Source organism: Melanerpes formicivorus, unplaced genomic scaffold (assembly GCF_026170545.1).
Source record: "Melanerpes formicivorus ecotype bairdi unplaced genomic scaffold, bMelFor1.0.p_v2 SCAF_14, whole genome shotgun sequence".
Lineage (NCBI taxonomy): Eukaryota > Metazoa > Chordata > Aves > Piciformes > Picidae > Melanerpes > Melanerpes formicivorus.
Window position 1 is genome coordinate 5,328,083 of NW_027142366.1, and position 20,434 is coordinate 5,348,516.

The 20,434-nt window shown below is 56.6% G+C and overlaps 3 protein-coding genes across 10 annotated transcripts in view; 2 read left to right on the forward strand and 1 right to left on the reverse strand.

Annotated features, from left to right (window-relative positions):
- MAFK (MAF bZIP transcription factor K) overlaps nucleotides 1-2,393 on the reverse strand; it is a 15,379-nt gene extending 12,986 nt beyond the window's left edge. For both annotated transcript variants that reach the window (XR_010988351.1, XM_068146682.1), the window contains exon 1: nucleotides 2,310-2,393. The gene's annotated coding sequence lies outside the window, so the exon portion shown is untranslated. The remainder of the gene's footprint in view (nucleotides 1-2,309) is intronic.
- LOC137445177 (lysosomal alpha-glucosidase-like) lies at nucleotides 494-16,583 on the forward strand. 6 transcript variants are annotated; one of them, XM_068146677.1, is made up of 21 exons: nucleotides 512-597; nucleotides 1,700-1,795; nucleotides 6,540-7,077; nucleotides 7,284-7,429; nucleotides 8,393-8,558; nucleotides 9,068-9,164; nucleotides 10,157-10,276; nucleotides 10,537-10,655; nucleotides 10,727-10,858; nucleotides 11,634-11,744; nucleotides 12,537-12,650; nucleotides 12,783-12,867; nucleotides 13,218-13,335; nucleotides 13,688-13,821; nucleotides 13,978-14,129; nucleotides 14,853-15,001; nucleotides 15,092-15,233; nucleotides 15,432-15,530; nucleotides 15,651-15,815; nucleotides 15,896-16,039; nucleotides 16,258-16,583. In XM_068146677.1, the coding sequence occupies exons 3-21, from the start codon at nucleotides 6,550-6,552 to the stop codon at nucleotides 16,318-16,320; spliced, it is 2,784 nt and encodes a 927-aa protein (XP_068002778.1). In that variant the 5' UTR covers nucleotides 512-597; nucleotides 1,700-1,795; nucleotides 6,540-6,549; the 3' UTR covers nucleotides 16,321-16,583. The 6 variants fall into 6 exon arrangements, with proteins under 6 accessions (XP_068002776.1, XP_068002778.1, XP_068002780.1 ...); XM_068146675.1 differs by lacking the exon at nucleotides 1,700-1,795 and having other exon boundaries at nucleotides 494-597; XM_068146679.1 differs by lacking the exon at nucleotides 512-597 and having other exon boundaries at nucleotides 1,694-1,795.
- A 634-nt stretch (nucleotides 16,584-17,217) lies between these two features.
- INTS1 (integrator complex subunit 1) overlaps nucleotides 17,218-20,434 on the forward strand; it is a 33,252-nt gene continuing 30,035 nt past the window's right edge. For both annotated transcript variants that reach the window (XM_068146690.1, XM_068146691.1), the window contains exons 1-5: nucleotides 17,218-17,314; nucleotides 17,460-17,741; nucleotides 18,866-19,062; nucleotides 19,253-19,390; nucleotides 20,124-20,283. In XM_068146690.1, the coding sequence (XP_068002791.1) occupies nucleotides 17,257-17,314; nucleotides 17,460-17,741; nucleotides 18,866-19,062; nucleotides 19,253-19,390; nucleotides 20,124-20,283 (835 nt within the window). In that variant the 5' untranslated portion in view covers nucleotides 17,218-17,256. The remainder of the gene's footprint in view (nucleotides 17,315-17,459; nucleotides 17,742-18,865; nucleotides 19,063-19,252; nucleotides 19,391-20,123; nucleotides 20,284-20,434) is intronic.

Consider the following 20,434-nt stretch of genomic DNA (forward strand, 5'->3'; position numbering starts at 1 on the left):
GCGCATTCCACACCATTAATCATCTTACAATGTTGACGGAAATCAGAGTGTATCAAGCTGATCTGTATTTTTCCCTTCCAGGAGGCACAGAGAACTCCTTGCTGCAACAGATTGCTGAGATGGGTGACGGAGCAGAAATGACATAAAGCATGACAAAGCACACTGTCCTTGACAGGCAAGCAAAAAAAAACATGCCAACAGATTCCTGCCTCTGGTTCCGAAACACTTGCAAAGCAGGGCACGAGCCTGGTGTAGCAACAGCCAGGAACACTAACACAGCTCAGGTGCAAAGCCCCGACAAGCTCAGAGCCTGCAGAAGTGGGCAAAGTGTCCCGACGGTGAGAGTCACCACACGCCCCAGTCTTGCAGTAATCGCCCCGCGGCCGCTGCTGCTGGAGGATCACCGTCCGTCCGTCACCTCCGCCGGGTAGGAGCAGAGTTAACTCTGGTGCCGCGCAGCCCTTCGTGCTGCCATTGGGCAACGGCTGCGTCCATCACCTCTAGGAAGTGACTGTACGAGGAAGGCTTCTCGGCAGGCACACGGAAGGAGGAGAAGGAAAAGCTGAGGAACGTCTCATCAGTGAGAAAAGTCCCAAGGTAAATTCAGTTGCTGCTAAAACCCTGAGAGCATCACGGCGCGACAGGCTGGGGCACGGGGCTGTGCTTCTTGACAGACAGGGCTTATAGAGACCGAAAGTGCAAGAAAAAGGCGTGCGGCTTTCCGGGAGAGCACTTTCCTCTCACCAGCTCCCGGCCCCCCCCCACAGTCCCAGCTGAAGCTTTAGGACTATGCTGGTGAAGGAGGGGGTGGCCAGGTGAAAGTGAAAATGGAGGCCTTTCCCTTTTCTGTAACAACTTTGCCCAAAGGGGGCTCGTTCCTAATTTCAGACCTCATGGCCTGCTTTCGGCAGAACCTGTAAAATAAATCCTCCGTGGAGCAGCCCACAAGGGAGGAGAGCAGGCTCTCAGCCTGAGGAAGAGGAGGAAGGAGGTCTTTCTCAAACAGACCCTGACACATTATGAGAGTTCAGAGATCTCAGTTCCTCTCGCTCCTGACCTGGATGTATCCACAGTTCATGCCACTGTCTTCACCCAGAGCTCAGATGAGGTTCACCCAGAGCTCAGATGAGGTTCCCCCACCCACTCACCCCGTTTCTGACTAAATCGCCAAACCACCCCGTGCCCACCAGGCATCACGCGGCAGCACCTGCTCCCACAATGTCACCATCCCCTTACTTCCCACTGTGTCACATCTCCTTTCCTCCCACCGGCGTGTAACCGGGTGGCCACAGAGCACCCCGTTTCCAGGCCTTCCCCCCACAGGCACAGTCCTCCCGCCAGCTCCGGGGCCAGCCCAAACACACCACGCACCTCTCCCTCTTTCAACCCCAAAAGGAGCCGTGCTGGGGGCAGATAAGCCCCTGCTCAGCCTTGACACCCCCTACCTCCCCCCAGCCTAGCCCATCCAGCTGGGAGCACTCTGCTCGGCTGGCATTTCCCCCGCGGCGGCTGCTCCCGCCCGATAACCGGGGCGGACAGCAGCTCACCGAGGCCGCCACCACGCCCGGCCGCCGCCGCACGCCGCTGCCACGCTGCCGGGCACCGGCTGAGCCCCAGCTCCCTCCGTACTACAAAAGCAGCTATTTTTAGACGGCGGAACGCGCGGCGTCACAACAGGTTTCCTCGCATGTATTTTAAGAGCCATTCAAAGACAGCGGCAGGCAGCGCGCTCATCCTCGGTGAGGAGGGGAGGAAGGAATACAAAATAACGACGAGAGAGGAAAGCATCGCCCAGGTGGGAACCCGCCGGCCCCTCCCGGGGACACCCTGAGCCCCGCGTCCCCAGAGGGTGTGGGAGGAGCCGGCCGCTCCGTCCCGTGGGGTTTGAGGTGGCGGGGAAGGTGTGACTGCGGGTCCTGCGGAGCCCCCGCCCCGGCTCCCCAGAGTAGCCAGGCCCACCGGGCAGGGGCAGGCAGCGCTTCCCCAGCCGCCACTTTTCCCTCGCGCCCCTCGCCGCCACCGTCCCGCCGGGGCACATGTGCGCGCCCTCGGATCGGCCCGGCCCGGTGCAAGGGGCGGCGGCACCACGTGCCCGGCGCGGTGGTGACTCAGCACTTTTACCTCAGCCGCCCCGCCCGCCCGGACATGACCGGACCCGGCCGGACCGAGCCGAACCGAACGGAGCCGCGCTCCCCAGCTCCTTCATCTTTCTCAATCGGCGACAGCGGCGAGCGGACAGCCTCTCCCCCACGATCCCGGCTCGCTCTAAGCCCCCCCTCCCGTTCGCCCTCGCCCCACCGTCTTCTCACCTGCGTGCCGACGGGAGCGCGCGCGCGCGCCCGGGGCGGGGGCGGCGGCGTTGGCGTTGAGGGGCGACGCGGGCGAGGGTGGGGGCGGCGGCGTTGGCGTTGAGGGTCGGTGAGCGACTCCTTCCTTCCCTCCCTCCCTGCCAGCGAGTCCCGCGGACAACAACAAGCGCGGGGCGGCCCCCTCCTCCCCCCCGCCGCCGCGCCGCCGCCGCCGACCAACCAGCGCCCCCGCCGCTTCCGGCATGGCGCGTCACGCCGCGCGTCACCGCCCGGGCCCGCCCCGCCGCCGCCGCCGCGACACCGCCCCCCGCGGCCACGCCCGCGCCGTTCATTCATGGGGAAGGGCGCGGGCAGCGGGGGTGGGGCTTCGCGGCCGCCGTCACGTAGCCGGGAGCTCCCCCACCGTCCACTCACCCACCTTCGCTCGGTACTGCTTTTCGTGCTGTGCAAGCGTTGGACTCCGCGCTATCCATCCCAGCGCCCGGGGCTCTCCGGCCCGTTCCTGAGAGGTCCCCCAGAGGGAAGGGGCGCGGCTGGGCCGTGGGGCTTTGCACCCCCACGTGTAGGGGCTGGGGGTTGCAGTGGGGCAGGGGAATGTGCCTTAGAGTCATGGAATCGTTTGGGCTGGAAAGACCTCTAGGACCATTGAGTCCAAACTTCAACACAACACCACCATGTCCTGAAATGCCATGTCCCCAGGGTTTTTGAACACCTCCAGGGACGGCGACACCACCACCTCCCTGGACAGCCTGTTCCAATGCATCACCATTCTTTCAGTAAAGAAATTATTCCTATTAACCAATCTATATCTCCCCTGGCACAACCTGAGGCTATTTCTTCTCATCCTATCACCTGTTACGTGGGAGAAAAGACCAACACCCATCCCACTACAACCTCCTTTCGGGCAGTTGTAGAGAGCAATAAAGACTCCCCTCAACCTCCTCCAATCCCAGTTGCTTCAGCTACTCCTCATAAGATTTGTTCTCTAGAACCTTCACCAGCTCCATTGCCCTTCGCTGGATGCACTCCAGCCCCTCAATGTCTTTCCTGTAGTGAGTGGCTCAAAAACGAACCCAGTATTCAAAGTGCCACCTCACTCATGCCATGTACAGCACAATCACTTTCCTACACCTGCTGGCCACACTTTTTTCTGATGCTGTTGGCCTTCTTGGCCATCTGGGCACACTGCTGGCTCTGCTCCACATGGCTTTCCAGGCTGCTCAGGGGCTATTTTGGTCTGCAGACTTTGTGAGGCAGATGCTCACAGGGCTGACCCTCTGGCAGTGGCTAGAACCCTTTCAGTGCTGCAGCAGAACCAAATCCTGCCCTGAACCCAGTCCTTGCTCTTTCCTTGTGCCATTGTGAGAGCTAAGACAACACCCTGACCCCAATGGTGTGAGCAGCATTTCAGACCCCACGAGTATCCAACTGTGATAAAAGTGCATCAAACAGATGTAGTAACACAGACAGGACAGTTGGCCAAACCCAACTGCTTCCATCAAAGGACTCACTCCCTTTTAGTTTTCCATGTTCACAACTACATTAGAAAGCCTGTGCTTGTCCCCAGCAGTATGTGCTTTACAGCTTTGAGGCCACACGTCCACATTGGAGCAGATCTAAGGGCTACAGCTGAGGTTTAGAGTAAGATCCTGTCTTTCATGGCTCCCTTTAAACAATGTGCAAAACATGGGGAGCACCATGTCTGCCACAGCCCCATGGTTCTGTGCAGCCAGAGTGAGCCCTGGCTGAAGTGGGGTCTGGGGCAGACACACCTCCCTGCAGTAAAGAAACCGCTGGGTTTTACTGGAACTGAGCTGATGAGGTTGGTTAAAGCTACCAGGCAATGGCATGAAGCTCCTGTCCAGTCTGACTGCAACAGCATTGCCCTTTGCCACTCTCAGATTTGCAGGCTCTGGTTAAAAAAATGCCCTGAATACTGGGATGAAGTGTGTCCAAGGCTGGAAGGCAGATTTCAGCTATCCCTGTGGTCCTCACTGATGCCTCTGAGGTTTGCCCTTATGTCCTGAGGCAGTTCTTTTGGCTTAGAGAGACAATACAAGCAAGCAGAGGAGTGAGACCACCGATTTCATCTGCATGGCCACCTGCTCCCATTCCCTCTCTGAATGGTAATAACCAGGAATGGCTGGAGCTGTCCTGCATCATTCAAGATTTCTCCCTGAGACATCCATGAGATAGTCGTCCCTAAGGCCAGACAGGGCTGACTGTGTCCTGAATGGAGGGTCTTGCCCTCAGTGCTGACAACTGCAGGCATGGGGCTTAGCAGAACTGGGGTGTTTTCCCCTGTCTTTGCAACAACATGGGTTTGACAGACCACATATAGCATGGGTGGGGCATCACCTGAAATTCTGGGTGAATCGTCCTGTTCACAACAGCTCTTTTAGTTTTCATTTGCTGTGGAGCAATTCTGCTCCAAAGGTCTGTTGTCCTTTGCTGGTGACCTTTAGACTGCAGCGGTCTCTGATAGTAAACACGGAGCAGCTCTCCAGTCCCCTGAGAGAGGGGAAGCCTGGGCAGGGAGCACGCAGTTGTATGAGCTCATTAACCAGAGTGCATGGGAGAAAGGACCTCTGGTGAAAATCTGGGTGGAAAAAGACCTTTCCTGCGGGGGGGTGTGGGTCTAGCCCACCCACTGTATGCTCAAAACACATCCAGCAGCAGGATTTCCTGAAGCCACGGTGCGGGACTCAGCAGAGACATCTCTCACTCTGCTTTGGGTGAAGTGCTCTCATCACAAAAGTGGGACAGAGGCATTAACACTCCTGGCTTTGAGCCTCTGTGTGCATCCAGGCTGCAGGGAAAAATCTTAAAAATCCCCGATTTCCATATTCTCCACCTCGGAGCTGTCGCATAACCCTGGGTGCAGACACAGTTTAAAAAAAAAAAAATACAGCACAGAGCACAAAAGCAGAGAAGCGAGGGGCTGGGCAGCGCCGGGTGTGCAGGCGCTGCTACTAGAGAGGAGCGGTAGGTGCCGGGCGCCTTGTAGGGTTTTTACGGTGGAGCAAGGCAGAGCTGCAGCAGCTGGAAGCCCTGCCTGTCTCCTGCCTGTCTCCTGCCTACCTCCTGCCTGCCTTCTGCCTGCTGCCCTCCTGCCCGCAGCCACAATGTCAAGAGGGGACACGTGTATGTAAGAGCCTGGCACGGCCAAAGAGGGGCCTCGGCAGGCCGGACTGGGGGGTCCCGGGGCTGGGGACCCCCTGCCGCAGACACTGGCTGTCTCAGTCCCCGAATGCCCCCACTGCAGGGTGGCCTGGCATGAGCATGGGTGTATGGGCTGGTGGCATGCCGAGGTCTCTGGGGTTTGCATGCTGGGCCGCGGTGGGTGGGTGCTGCCAGCCCGGAGCCATCCGCGCATGGGGAAGCGACCGTCGGTTGCCGCCGGCTGAGGGGCTGCGTTGGGCAGGCGATGCTGCTCTGGGGTGGCTTTGGAGCCAGGCCGTGGCAGCTGGAGCCGTTTTGGTGACAGAGCTGAGTGGGGGGTGCTGCTGAGGAATAAAATCTGCTTCTCGGAGGAGAGCCGTTTGGCTGTGCTTTCACAGATTGCGGGGCGGAGGGGAGGCAAGCCGGGTCTGAGTGCCTATGGCTGGGCAGGAAATGGAGAGAAGAAAGTTCTGCTTCTTATTCAAGGTGCTGAGATTGCTCTCTGCACTCAGCTGGAGTGTGGGGTCTGGCAGATGTTTGCCTGAAAGGTTCTTAAAATCGGATTTTATGAGTGGGAGGCAAAGACTGAATGTTTATTCCCTGCCATCCCTCACCCAGCCCTCCCCAGGGCTGAAACCTCTGACTCAGGGCTTTGGGCAGAGGATGCTCGGAGCAGAGGATCTCTGCATCTTGAAGCTGCAGCTCCCAGCACCATAGCTCTGCTCCAGAGGGCAGAGGGAGCTCTCTTTGGCTTGCATCTTCCAGAAACACTGCAGCCCATAAATTCCAACCTGGGAAAAACTCACTCCTTGAGGATGTGCTCTGCCACCCTGAGAGCAGGTGGAGTTCAGGCAGATGGCACTTTGTCCTGTGGGGCTGGTGGAGAGTTGTGTGACAGCATCTCCCCACACTCCAGCAGGGTCAGAACCATCTGACCCTGGCAAAGCCAAGACAGGCAGGCTTGGCCTGAACCATGGGCACTGAGAGTGGGGAGGCTGTCCTTGAGACTTGGGCAAGCATTCCCATCCCAGCTCCTTCATGCCTGCTGCCATCTCTCCCTTGTTCCAGCACCTGAACGATGAAGTCGTACCAGAAGCTGACCACGGCGGTGCCACAGCCGGTGGCATGCCAGGGGGAAGAAGAAGGATCCACCTCGACACCTGCCAGCCGCGGGAAGCTGGCCCCGTGGTGTGTGGGCAGTGGGCTACTGGTGGCTGCCATGCTGCTCAGTGCTGTCACCGTCTGGGTTCTGCGGCAAGTATCAAGGGGCTGGCCCGGACCCACACCGCCTGCCAAATGTCTTCTGGTACCTGAGAGCCACCGCTTTGACTGTTACCCAGAGCGAAGTGTGGTGGTGACCCAGGAGCTCTGCGAAAGCCGGGGATGCTGCTTCATCGAGACCTCCGCGCCGGCTGGAGGCAAGCGAGGCGTGCCTTGGTGCTTCTACCCCCCTGACTTCCCCAGCTACACACTGGAGAGCCTCAATCAGACAGCACTGGGCATGGTGGGGTTGCTGGTGCGGAGGGAAAAAGCCTATTACCCTCAGGACATCATGATGCTGAGGCTGGATGTGGAGTTTGAGACGAACACACGACTGCACATCAAGGTGAGCTTCCTGCTGGCTACCTTCCAGAGCTTGTGACTGTGTTCCTGCACCCCTGCATCCTCCATCCCATAGGTGACCATCCCCTGGTCAGACTGCTTCTGAAAGCTACTGTGCTCTAGGCATGGCTGTAGGTGGCCAGAGAACATCTCAACCCCATTAGCCTCTTGCTTTGTTGTTCTTTAAAGTGCATTTTGTCTCTTTTACAGATAACAGATGCAGCCAATCCACGATACGAAGTTCCCCTTGAGGTTCCTCGGGCAATGAAGAGAGCAGAAAATCCTATCTACAGCTTGGACTTCTCCCGAGACCCCTTTGGGGTGCTGCTGCGGCGCAGGGCGACAGGAGCAGTGCTGTAAGAACCCACCTCCTCCATATCCCACAGCAAGTGGGGCAGAGCTTATCTCACCCTAGACAGGCTCCAGCATGCTTCCTGGAGTGTTTTTCATTTGGGAAAACCATGCTGGGAAATCTCCAGCCAATAACAGCTCTTCGTCTACATCTTTTTCAGCAGTGCTCATGTGGGCATTCAGCAGCATGTGGCTTCCCAGCCCCATGGGCTGGCCAGATACTTGCTGTGGCTGTGCCAGGACTGGGTGGAATCAGCATTTCTCCAAAATCCTCCCAGTTCCCTAATTCCCCACCAGGTCCTTCGGCAGCCAAACCTTGTGCTGGTTGCTGGCATGTCACCAGTAAGGGACCTGGTGGTTCAGGGAAAGGGCCACTGAAGAGTGTTTGGTTTGCCTGTTTCACTCTGCTTTTGGGTTCCCCTGGCTGTCCAAGCCATAGGGACACCCACAGCTCCAGGCTGTTTGTGGAAACAGACTGTGGGTGGTTTTGCTGTGCTGCTCTCAGTCACCTCCATGGCTTTTCCCACACTAAGCTGTCGGAGAGCCCAAACAGATCATCAGTGTGTGCCAGGGTGTTATGGGATCCCATCCTTCCCTCCTCCTTCCCATTTGCTGGTGCCTGTGGTCTGTCCTTTACTTGGGAATTGCTTATTAGCAACAACAGGCTGAAAACCCCCACTAGCCTGTCACATCAGTGGTTAATAACAACCTGAGTAGAAACCTCTGGTTTCAAGCGCAAGGCTGTACCACGCTGGGCCAGGCTGGGTCAGGCTTGGGCTCTGCCCCATGTCCAGCCAGGCTGGAAAATGCTGCCTGGGCCAAGGTGTTTGGGCTAAATGCAGGGTGGGACATATGCTGCTGCACAGGTACTTTGGGATGCTTTCAGAGGGAAAGGGTCAATTGTTGATGGACAAATGGATCTCAATGGATTCCATCATCTTGAATCTCCCTTGATGTCATCCTGGCAGGCTCAACACCACTGTGGCCCCCTTGATTTTTGCTGACCAGTTTCTTCAGATATCCACACTGCTCCCATCCAAGTTCCTCTACGGGCTGGGGGAGCACCGCAGCACCCTCCTGCACAGCCTGGACTGGACCACCCTCACGCTGTGGGCCCGTGATGTCTCTCCCACGGTACCATCTCCCCTGTCCCCTTGGGGATATAGTGGGCAAGGACAGGGATACTGCTCTCCAGTGCACTGGACAAGCCCTGGGAAGACATGGCAGGGGAGTGGGCAGCAGCCCTGGGAGAGGCAAGGGATGGTCAGGGCCGACGGGCAGATATGTGCCAGGGAGGATTTCAGAGCAATTGCAAAATGCTCTTGGCACTCCGAGGGCCCCGGGTGTTTTCCGCTCCACCCTGCTGCTCGTGCAACAGGTTGTGGTGAGGCAGGTGGTTTCCCCCTTGCCCAGCCCAGCTCAGTAACAGCCCCCGAGCTGCAAAGAAGCAGCAGCCTCCCATGGCCTTCAGTGAAAGTTCTGAAACGATCCTCTTCCCTCACCTTGTCCCTCACAGTGGTGACAGATGCCTGATTAGGTGGTGGCAGCAGGTGCAGCTTGGGGGCATTTATTCACCCCTGGTGAGCAGGGCTCTCCTGCTTTGCCTGGGAGCTACTCTCTCATCTGGCACCTCCTCTTTGCAGGAATCCTTCAACCTCTATGGTGCTCATCCCTTCTACCTGCTGATGGAGGAGGGTGGAGATGCTCACGGGGTTTTTCTCCTCAATAGCAATGCAATGGGTAGGTGTCCTGGGGACCCCGGGCCATTTTGTCCCTGGAGGAGGGACCCAGAAGGACAGATGCGAGTTGCTGGAGTGGGTGGTTCGGGAACTTGGGGCGAGAAGAAGCCATAAAAGGGAAAGATGTGGTTTGATGGCTCTGTTATTGAGTGTAGCCATCTGTTTCCTGGCTATGGCGAGGCTCTTTAGCAACTGCCGAGCAGTTTAACCACACACCCAGCTGCCGAGTTGCTGTGGAAAAGCAAGTGCCTTGTGTGTGCCTCCATGCCCGTTCCCCCTCCACCCTAGCAGCTTTGCTCCCAGGCCCGGTGGCACAGCGCGGCTGGGGTGCAGCCAGGGATGCCAGCTGCCGCCCGCGCTCTTCCCAGCTGTGCCGCACCGGCTGCGGCCCCGGGATCCACCCGTGTGTGCCAGCTGAGAGCGCAGCAGCTCCCGCGGGCTTCGGCCGTAGCGAGGACAGCACCGGCGACCAGCCGTCCCTCCCAGCCTGCAGCCAGCTGCGGCGAGGCTGTGCACGCCGCGGCTCTCAGCTCCAGCTGCGCTCGGCTGTATTGCACCGAAATTCCTGAGGAGGAGCTCGTGGGAGAGGGTGAAAAGCCCTTCCCAGGGAAGCCCTTGCTACCACACGCTTGCTTGTACAAGTCCCGATTCACTTAGGAGGGGATTTTGGAGGAGGACGTGATGGAAAGCTCTGTATGCTCTTGATCTTTAAGTGGAAGCTGGGAGAATGATGCAGCTTTGGGCTTAAAGAGCACATTTTTAAGATAGCAAGCTCTCTCCCCACGGAAACCAGCCATCTCCCCAAGCTGTGATGATTTAAGCCTCCAGACACCCATTTAGCATCCACTGAGCACAAGGCAGGGATTTCTCTGTTCCCCTGCCAGAGGCTGCGTGTTGGCTGTTGATGGTGTTAGGTCCTTGCCGTGGGGATTGCAGTCTGGGTGTTGCTCCCCAGTTGTCACTGTCTTTTTCTCTTCCTTCCTCTCCCAAAAGAAGTGGCCCTGCAGCCTGCTCCAGGCCTGACCTGGAGGACCATAGGGGGAGTGCTGGATTTTTACATCTTCCTGGGGCCTGATCCCAACATGGTCATCCAGCAGTACCAGCAAGTGATAGGTAAGTGCCTGCCCCCGTACAGGGCCATCTGCAGGCATCTTCCCCGTGTCCCCATCCCTGTCTACCCAAGCTTCCCACTGTCCCCAGCCCTCCCAGCTCAGGAGGGGTCAGTGATTCCCAGCCATCCCAACCCCAGCTCTCCCAGCACATCGAGGGTCAGTATTTGCCTCCTTTACCCTGTCCACTTCCCTTCCCAATCTTTTTGAGACACTGCTGTCATCTTGGGACACTCCATCTGTGCCCCTGCTCTCCTGCTGCAGGTTTCCCAGCCATGCCACCCCTCTGGGCACTTGGCTTCCACCTCTGCCGCTGGGGCTATGGATCCAGCAATGAGACCTGGCAGACTGTGAGAGCCATGAGGAACTACCAGATCCCCCAGGTAGCCTCTCAGACATATGGGGGGGGGGGGGTCCAATCTCCATCACCCCTCACTGAGCCACTCTCCTGCAGGATGCACAGTGGAATGACATCGATTACATGGATGGGTACCGAGACTTCACCTTCGATCCCCAGAAGTTTGCCTCTCTCCCCTCGCTGGTGGAAGACCTCCACAAGCATGGGCAGCGCTACGTTATGATCTTGGTACTCCCTCTCTTCTCCCCCTGTGCTGTCTTTGCTGCAGAGCTGGGATGTAAAACAGAGGCATAAGGGATGTTTATGGTCCCATCTGATCGTTTTCTGCCCTGTGGACTTTTTATCCAAGGCCGGTCCCCAGTGCTGGGCAGGCAGCTGTAAACTGCCACTGGAAATCCCCCAAATGCAGGGACTGTGGAGACACAGCCAGATTCTCGTGCTGTGCTGCTTCTCCTGTCTGCTGCAGGAGTGGCCCTGTAGCCACTGGGTGAAAGAATGGAGGAACTGTGGGTCAGGCTGTTTAACTCGTGGGTGCTCATCTCGGGTGTTCTCATCCCCACAAGTGCTGGGATCTCATGACCTAGTTGTGATCTCCCTTCTTCCCTCTACAAGGAAAGAGGGTGTGGGTTCTGCTTGCTGAGGGCGATGGGGAGTGGGGAGGGTTTGGGGAGGGGAAGATCAGGTTCCCTTCCTGTTGAACTCCCCATTGTAGGCCAAGCCCATCCCTGACCTGGTGTTTCTTGCATAACTGCCAGATTTCTTGTATTTGTCCCCCCTCCCCAAAATGCCCTAATGGGTCCTGGAGACTTGCAGAAGTGGCATTTTACAAGCATGCCTGGAAGTGTTGAAGCAAGTTTCTGTTCCCCTTGGGGGAAACAGTTGCTGTGTGTGGGCTCCAGCTGACCCCGTCTGGGTCGTCCTCTTCTCCAAATCACACTGCCTTGGCATGGAAAAGGGACCTCAGTCTGCCAGGAATGGCCCTAACCTTCTGCTCCATCACCAGGATCCTGGCATCAGCAGCACCAACCCTCATGGCTCCTACTGGCCTTTTGATGAAGCCTTGAGACGGGGCTTGTTCCTCAACACCAGCCAAGGGCAGCCACTCATTGGGCAGGTGAGAAGCTCTGGGGAGAAATCCCAGCCCTGTGGAGTTGTGCAATAGCAAGGTGGGGATTTCATCCCTCACACTGGAGGGGAAGCCAAGTGGCCAAGGAATCTCCCCGGGATAATTGCCAGAGCCTGGCTCAGCCCTTGGCATGGGGTGTCACCTCCTGGTGACTCCACAGACACCAGGAGCCATCCCCTGACCCAGCAGAGGAGCCTGTGGAAGTCATATGAGCTTAATGGAGGTGTCAGCGCTGCCCAAGGCTGGTCATCTGATTTCCCTCCCTTCCTGTTTCTTGGCTGAGGGGAGGCTGTCTGCCATGGACACACACCTGCAGGTCTGCTCCATGGTGGTTCCTTCACAGTTTGTCCACCCTGGCTGTGTGTTCTCACTGGCTCTCCCTTGCCATCTCTAATGGAAGGACTTTTGTTGTAGCCTGAAAACAGGAAAAAATGAACTGGCTAAAATTCCTGGACTGAAACAAAGCATGGAGAAATCATGGCTCTTCCCTGATGTGCCCTGGGCTAGGTGGTATCTAGGTTTGTGCAAGCAGAGGCTGAACAGCTGCTCCATCAGCTGCCACTACTTACTGGGCTGTGGGGAAGTCCTCAGCATCCTGATGCTCCTGGGTACCATGGAGGCAGAAGGGATGCTGTGTGTACAGCATCCAGGACTCAAAGCAGTCATCCTGTGTTTATCTTCTGGCTCATGGCCTGTTTCACTCTCTGCACCCTGTTCTTTGTAGCAGCCCCTTGCAAGTGACCTACTCACTAAACTCATGTTTTTGTGGTGTCTCTGTAGGTCTGGCCTGGCTTCACTGCCTTTGCAGACTTCTCCAACCCAGACACACACCAGTGGTGGCTAGAGAACCTGCAGCGCTTCTATGCCCATGTGCCCTTTGATGGCCTCTGGATTGTAAGTCCCTCCTTATTCCCCCAGTGTGTGTCCTGCAGGACCATCTGTCCTTCAAATGAAGCTTTTCCAGGCCTCTCCACTAATTTCCCAAACCCTCTCTTTGAAATTGCTCCACAATTTTTCCTTGCTTAGGACATGAATGAGCCATCCAACTTCATGGATGGGTCTCAAGATGGCTGCCCCCCAGGAGAACTTGACAGCCCACCCTATGTGCCAGGTAAGGAGCAAGATGAAATACAAGCCTGTGTCAGTTGGTTCTACCTGCTTTGAGACCACAGGCAGCAGAGTGTCACAGGGGAAAAATGTTCTTACTAGACACTGTGTCTCTGTTTCACATGTTGACTGTCTCCATCCCTACTTGCATGGGCTGGTGTCCATGGCCAAGCCTTGCATGCTTGTTGGGGTGCAGGATAACCACCTGCATAAGCTTTTGATGCTGGGCTGGCAGCAATGGCTGGCTCATGTCTGTGGGAGGGCTGGCCCACAGCCAGCATGGGTGTGGAGGGAGCCTGTCCCCCCTGCGTCCCCCCACCACCATGTGCCAATGGGTGCTCTCCCTCCTGGCAGCTGTGCTGGGTGATTCCCTCTCTGCAAAGACAGTGTGTGCCTCAGCCAAGCAGAAAGCCTCCGTGCACTACAACCTCCACAACCTCTATGGGCTGATGGAAGCCAAAGCCACGGCCAGGTACTCCAGCATCCTGCTTCCCACAGGCGTGGGGATGGGATTGGACAAAATCCTGCTGCACAGGACTAGGTAGGGAAGGGATGGGGATTTGAATCCCTGGTCCAAAGGGGACATGCTCTGGATGCTTGCAGCCTTCAGGATGGGAATAAACCATCAGAGGAAGGAAGCCGGTGCTGCTCTGAGAGGGATGTGTGGATGATCCTAGTGCTGAGCCTTCCCTGTACCCATGGGCTGAGCCTGTGGCACTTCAGGGTTGCCATGGGGCTGGAACTCTCCCCAGTCATCATGGGATAAGGTGAACTCCTGTGGGGCTGCTCTCACCTCCTGCTTCAGCACTCCCATTGTTTTCCAGTGCCTTGATTCAGATCCGGGGGAAGCGCCCCTTCATCATCTCCCGCTCCACCTTCCCCAGCCAGGGCCGGTACTCTGGGCACTGGCTGGGTGACAACCGGAGCCAGTGGAAGGACATGTATTACTCCATCCCAGGTGAGCGCCACGGGCTGCGTGCAGGCCCCTGCTGCCAGCACCCCCCTGCTGCCAGCACCTCCCTGCTGCCAGCACCCCCAGCTCCACTGAGCTTTCTGCTTGTTTTGGAGACACCTCTGAAACTCCTTGCGCCCTGCTGACCTTCCCTGCTCTCAGGACTGCTGAGCTTCAGCCTCTTTGGCATCCCGTTGGTCGGGGCGGACATCTGCGGCTTCTCTGGCAGCACCTCGGAGGAGCTGTGCACCCGCTGGATGCAGCTGGGTGCCTTCTACCCCTTCGCCCGCAACCACAACACCCAGAATGAGAAGGTCGGGGGCAGCATGCCTGCTGGCAGGCATCCCAGGGCTGGGACGTGGGATAGACTGGTTAGGCCACATCTTGAGTACTGTGTCCAGTTCTGGGCCCCTTAAGAAAGATGTTGAGATGCTGGAAGGTGTCCAGAGAAGGGCAACAATGCTGGGGAGGGGTTTGGAGCAGAAGCCCTATGAGGAGAGGCTGAGGGAGCTGGGGTTGTTCAGCCTGGAGAAGAGGAGGCTCAGGGGAGACCTTCTTGCTGTCTACAACTACCTGAAGGGAGGCTGTAGCCAGGTGGAGGTTGGTCTCTTCTCCCAGGCAACCTGTGACAGAATGAGAGGACACAGTCTCAAGCTGTGCCAGGGGAGGTTTAGGCTGGATGTTAGGAAGAAATTCTTCTCAGAAAGAGTAATTGGTCATTGGAATGTGCTGCCCAGGGAGGTGGTGGAGTCACCATCATTGGAAGTGTTTAAAAAGAGACTGGATGAAGCACTTAGTGCCATGGTTTAGTTGATTAGATGGTGTTGGGTGATAGGTTGGACCTGATCTCAAAGTTCTTTTCCAACCTGGTTAATTCTGTATTCTGTTTATAGGATGCAGGGTGGGGGATGTGGGATGGAGGATGTGGGATCTAGGATTAGAGGATGTGGGATGCAATATGCAGGAGGTCAATGGCGATGGAGAGGCCTAGTGGGGTTGGGGAGAGGGCAGCTGCTGACTCCTTACATCTCCCCCAGGCCCAGGACCCAACAGTATTCAGCCCTGCGGCAAGGACAGCCATGAAGAACGTGCTGCTGACTCGCTACTTCCTCCTGCCCTTCCTCTACACCCTCTTCCACCGTGCCCACGTGCAAGGGGACACCGTTGCCCGGCCCTTGTTCTTTGAGTAAGAACACCCCTGCCAGGAGCTGGGGACGCCCTTAGGCTGGACCATGGAGACGTGGCCGATCCGAGCGGCGTCTCCATCCCACCGCAGGTTCCCCTGGGATGTGGCCACCTTGGGGCTGGACAGACAGTTCTTGTGGGGCCGGAGCCTGCTGGTGACACCAGTGCTGGAGCCTGGGGTGGACTCAGTCACAGGCTATGTCCCCCGAGGCGTGTGGTATGACTTCTACACGGTGAGGAGCACCATGGTGCTTGGCTGGGGGGCAGATGGTCCCTGTTTGGCTGTCTCGGTGCTGTGGGTGGAGAGCCATGACTGAGCCCAGCAAGCCCTGATGGAAGAAGGGAAGGGCACTGCTGCCCAGACCTGTCCATAAGCCCCTTGCCATGCCCCTCACCACTTCACATCCGTGTCTCTCTCACCTCCTGCCCAGGGTTCCTCAGTGAACAGCAGTGGAGAGATGTTGAAGATGCCGGCCCCCCTGGACCACCTCAACTTGCACGTCCGTGAGGGTGCTATCCTGCCTACCCAGGTGAGCACCCACCTGTCACCTCCCCAGGGGCTGCCTGCAGTGTGTGCCCCACCACCTCAGCTCCTGGACTCCCATCCTGGGTGTTCAAGACCCTACAGCACCCATGTCTTTGAACTGCAGAAACCAGGGACCACTACTGAGGCAACCCGAAGGAATCCTCTGCACCTCATAGTGGCCTTGTCTCGGAGTGGCACTGCCTGGGGGGACCTCTTCTGGGATGATGGCGAGAGCCTGGACACCTTTGAGCGAGGCAGCTACTCCTACCTGATATTCAATGTCACCCAGGTGGGACATGGTAGGGAAGGCAGCAGTAGGGGATCCCGTGGCACCTGACCACCTCGAGCTCATGCTGTCCCCTTCTGCAGAACATCTTCACTTCCACTGTCCTCCATTCCAATGCTGAGGCCACAGAGGTCACCACAGACACACTGACAATCTTTGGAGTGCAGGAGCCACCCAGCAAGGTGCTTCTGAATGGTCAGGAGAAGCCATTCTCTTACTTGCACCAGGTATGGCTCCATCTTGGAGTACCCTGTTCTGGAGGACATCCTTCTCCTCCAGCTCTTGTCACATAGTGGCTTAGGAGGTGGGTGAGGATTCCAGTATTGCTCTTCTGCCACATTAGGGTTCAGGGTGAGTGGAGCTCAGCCAAGCTGGGTAGGGAAGAGAATGCTCTGCATCCCCTCTGCCATGGCTGTACCCCAAACTGTCTCCTCTCCTTCTTCAGGTTCTCACTGTGAGCAACCTTGGCATCAGCCTCAGTCAGGGCTTCTCCCTGCAGTGGCTGTGAGCAGGGAGGGTCACCCTCCACCTTGCTGAAGCCACCCATCTGGGAGATGCTCAGTGCTCCAGCCTTGAAGGACAGGATTCTGCTGTGGAGGAGGTGGTGAAGACTGTCACCTGCTGCCATGTGACCCTCTTCCAGTGTGGCTGGGGACATGGGGTGTGAGGCAGAGTCTCGGCTGCTTGGTGCCCTTGGGGTGGTGCTGGGTCTGTGGCGTGGGTCGAGGTGTAGGTGCCCATGGTTCCTGCTGCAATAAAGGTACTTGGAGAGCTTGGCCTGGGAGTGTGATATTGGGACAGGGGTGGTGGCGTGGAGTGGATGATGGGGAAGGGGGGGGGCAACTAATTACTACAAGACTCCATAATTTCAGTCCCTGATCTCGGTCCTCCCAATTCCATGCCCCTCAATCAGCTGCTCAATTTCAGTCCCGGTCCAAGTCCCTCCATTTCCAGCCCCAGTCAATTTCAGTTTCTAATTCCAGCCACGCACAAATTCCAGCCCCCTATCCTAATGCCTGGTTTCAGCCCCTAATCTCCACTCCTAAATCCTTTCCCCTGCATCCCAGCCTCTTGATTCGATCCCAGCCCTCCCATTGCCACCAAACAGCCTCCCAATCTCAACATCTCCAGCCCCACTGCATGAATCCGAGCCTCTGCCTGGCCCCAGCCTTCCCCCAGAGGCCCTCCACTCTCCCAGTCCTCGCCCTGACCACAGCGTCCCACCCAGCTCCCCCATCCCGCTGCGGGCTGCAGTTCCCCGTTCAGCCCGCTTGGTGGGGGGGGCACTATCCGCCACCGTTCCCCGCCACGAGGCGGCGCTGTGCCGCGGGGCGGATGAGAGGCGCCGCTCTTCGCGTCCACCGCGGGGCTCAGTTTGAGTTTCCGCTTCCGGGCGTCGGCAGGGGCTGGCTGCCGCCCGCGGAGCTCTGCGCCCGCCGGCACCATGAACCGGCCGAAGGCTGCTGCCGTGCGGCGGCCCAGCGCCGTGCCCAAGCCCTCTGGTGAGTCCCGGCGGGTTGTGGCCGCCGCGCCCGGGGAGGGAGAGGCGGGGGCGGGGCAATCACGGGCCGGTGGAGCGCTCCGGTCGCGGCGATCTGCGGTCACTACGGATCGGGGGTGTCACCTCAGTCCCTTTTTCCCTTGCAGCGCACCCACCGCCGGGGGACTTCATCGCACTGGGCTCCAAGGGGCAGAGCGGCGAGGGCAAAACCGCTGTCACCCTGCTGAAGCCGGCGCCCCCCGGGCTGCCCTCCGAGCGCAAACGGGACGCGTCCGCCGCCTTAGCGGGCCCGGCGGGGCTGACCAAGCGCCCCAAACTCTCCTCCACGCCTCCCCTCAGCGCCCTGGGACGCCTGGCAGAGGCGGCCGTGGCGGAGAAGCGAGCGATTTCGCCCTCTATCAAGGAGCCGTCTGTCATCCCCATCGAAGGTGAGGCCTCACTTAGCTTTATTAGAATAAACCTTTATTAGAATAAACCAAACCAGGTTGGAAGAGACCTTCAAGATCATCGTGTCCAACCCATCAACCAATCCAACCCACCCAAACAGCTAACCCATGGCACCAAGCACCCCAGCAAGTCTCCTCCTGAACACCTCCAATGACGGCGACTCCACCACCTCCCTGGGCAGCACATTCCAATGGGCAATCACTCTTTCTGTATAGAACTTCTTCCTAACATCCAACCTGAACCTCCCCTGGCGCAGCCTGAGACTGTGTCCTCTTGTTCTGGTACTGGGTGCCTGGGAGAATAGACCACGGCAGGCAGGTGGGGATGCAAGCTTCTATTTACTTCTCCCCAGAGCTTCAGCCCAGGAGCCTTTATAGAATAGAATGGAATGGAATGGAATGGAATAGACCAGACCAGGTTGGGAAAGACCTTTGAGATTATTGAGTCTAACTTATCACCCAACACCATGTAATCAACTAAACCATGGCACCAAGCACCCCATCCAGTCTCTTCTTAAACACCTCCAGTGATGGTGACTCCACCACCTCCCTGGGCAGCACATCCCAATGGCCAATCTCTCTTTCTATGAAGAACTTCTTCCTAACATCCAGCCTAAACCTCCCTGGCACACCTTTCTTGAAGCCTAACCTTTAGGTTCTGTCCTTAAGAGTTTTCTCTGATGGACATAAGGCTGAAATTAAAGCCTTGTTTTCTCTCTTGCTGGCATTGGGTTGTTTCCCCTCTGGCTGTTAGTTTAGTAGCAGCAGCATCTGAAAGACTGCCTGAGGAAATCTTTGATCCTGAGTTGTGGCATTTTATTTATTTCATTATCAAACTCTGCACCTGAGCAGTGCTTGCTTTTTGAGGTGTCATTCTGCTTTTTGGTGTTTGATACCTTTACATTCAAGCACAGACCAACTGAAAAAGAACCAAGGGGTGTTGCCGGGTGTGAGACCCAACTTCTCATAGCAGTTGGGTAGCTTTACAGGGGTTAAAGGTTAGCTGGTCCATGCTTCACTTTCCCTGTGGCTGACCCTGCCAGCATCTCAGGTGAGGTTATTTCACGTGGGGGTAAACACTGATACCTGTGTGTCGATGGTTGCAGTTGTGCCCACGGTGCTGCTGGATGAAATCGAGGCAGCGGAGGCCGAAGGCAACGATGACCGCATCGAGGGCGTGCTGTGTGGGGCTGTGAAGCAGCTGAAAATGAACAGAGCCAAACCTGACACCACCCTGTACCTGAGCCTCATGTACCTGGCAAAAATCAAACCTAACATATTTGCCACTGAAGGGGTTATCGAGGTGAGGGCTCCGCTGTGTTGGCACTGGTGTATTGCTGCTGCTAACTTGAGCATACTCTGCTTGTCCTGGTGAGCACCATACCTCTGTGGCAAGCTACTGCAGTTTGTGTTTCTTTTTTCTAAAGCTTTTCTGTGTGCTTTCTTGCTAGATGGCTTGATTATTATTCTAACTTTTGTGGATGATATTCCAGGCACTGTGCAGCCTGCTTCGAAGAGATGCCTCCATCAATTTCAAAGCCAAAGGGAATAGCCTTGTGTCTGTCTTGGCCTGCAACCTTCTGATGGCAGCTTATGAAGAGGATGAAAACTGGCCAGAGATCTTTGTCAAGGTTGTTGAACCAAGGGTGCTTCTGCTGGACTGGGGCAGTGGTGGGCAGACTGGATAAAACTGCCTGGGGTTGGGAAATGTGCATGTGTTTGGGCAGGACAACAGCAAAGGGTTTATTCCTGCTGCAGACAAAGGGGATATCCAGTGGCCTGTTGCCCAGTGAGGGGAATGCAGCTGCAGGAGGCAAAGATTGGAGACTGGGCCCATGTTGTACTGACTAGGGAGAAAACCAGAGCCTGTTGTTTTCTTTCTAAAGAAGAGTCTGCCCTAGCTGTTGAAATGCTGTGGCCTCCTTTGCCTGTGTTTGCTTTATCTTTGCTCTTTACTGAGATGCCTTTGACAATCTGTATAGGTGTAAGTGTCCCAGGGACTATTTACTTTCTAGTTGGTCTGTGGGGATTAAAAAGCCCACTCACTTAACAAGATTAAGCTTTTAAAAGACCAACTGCTATATTTTGGTGATAAAAGTTGTAAAATCTTTGCTACATCACCTTTGCTTCTTGAGAGAGTGGATGTCCAGTAGAGTTTGGAATGTAGTGGTTTGGTTTTCTGCTCCTCTGTGACTTGCCTGCAGTCCTCTGCTCTGTTTTTCATCCATGCAATGGTTATGGTATTTTCCTAGTTTGCAGCTGTATATTGAATATAAACACAAACTGGGGAAGCTTCTTTGATTAACCAGAGACACACAGGGGGAAAAAAAAGGGCTTGAGCATGACTTGTGTTCTCTTCTGCAGGTGTACATTGAGGACTCCCTTGGGGAGCGCATCTGGGTGGACAGCCCTCACTGTAAGACATTTGTGGATAACATCCAAACAGCTTTTAACACCAAGATGCCTCCTAAGAGCATGCTCCTGCATGGAGAAGTTGGACGTAGCGGAGGGGACCTCAGTGCTGGTAAGATGATGTTTGGAAATGCTGGTACCATGGGGTAGGGAGCTGAGGGTGGAGCCTGGTGAGCTTTGTAACTGGCTGGTGAGAAGAGTTTGTTACTGGATGGAGTCATGTCAACCAGCCTTTGAGTTCCAGGCATTGCTTTTCCTCTCTT

What these genes read in the sequence shown, in the direction of transcription:
- LOC137445177 (XM_068146675.1), top strand. Translation starts at nt 6,550, where the DNA reads ATGAAGTCGTACCAGAAGCTGACCACGGCGGTGCCACAGCCGGTGGCA. An exon ending in AGGGCGACAGGAGCAGTGCT is followed by an intron (nt 7,430 to 8,392) that starts GTAAGAACCCAC and finishes TCATCCTGGCAG; the next exon opens with GCTCAACACCACTGTGGCCC. An exon ending in GAAGCCAAAGCCACGGCCAG is followed by an intron (nt 13,336 to 13,687) that starts GTACTCCAGCAT and finishes ATTGTTTTCCAG; the next exon opens with TGCCTTGATTCAGATCCGGG.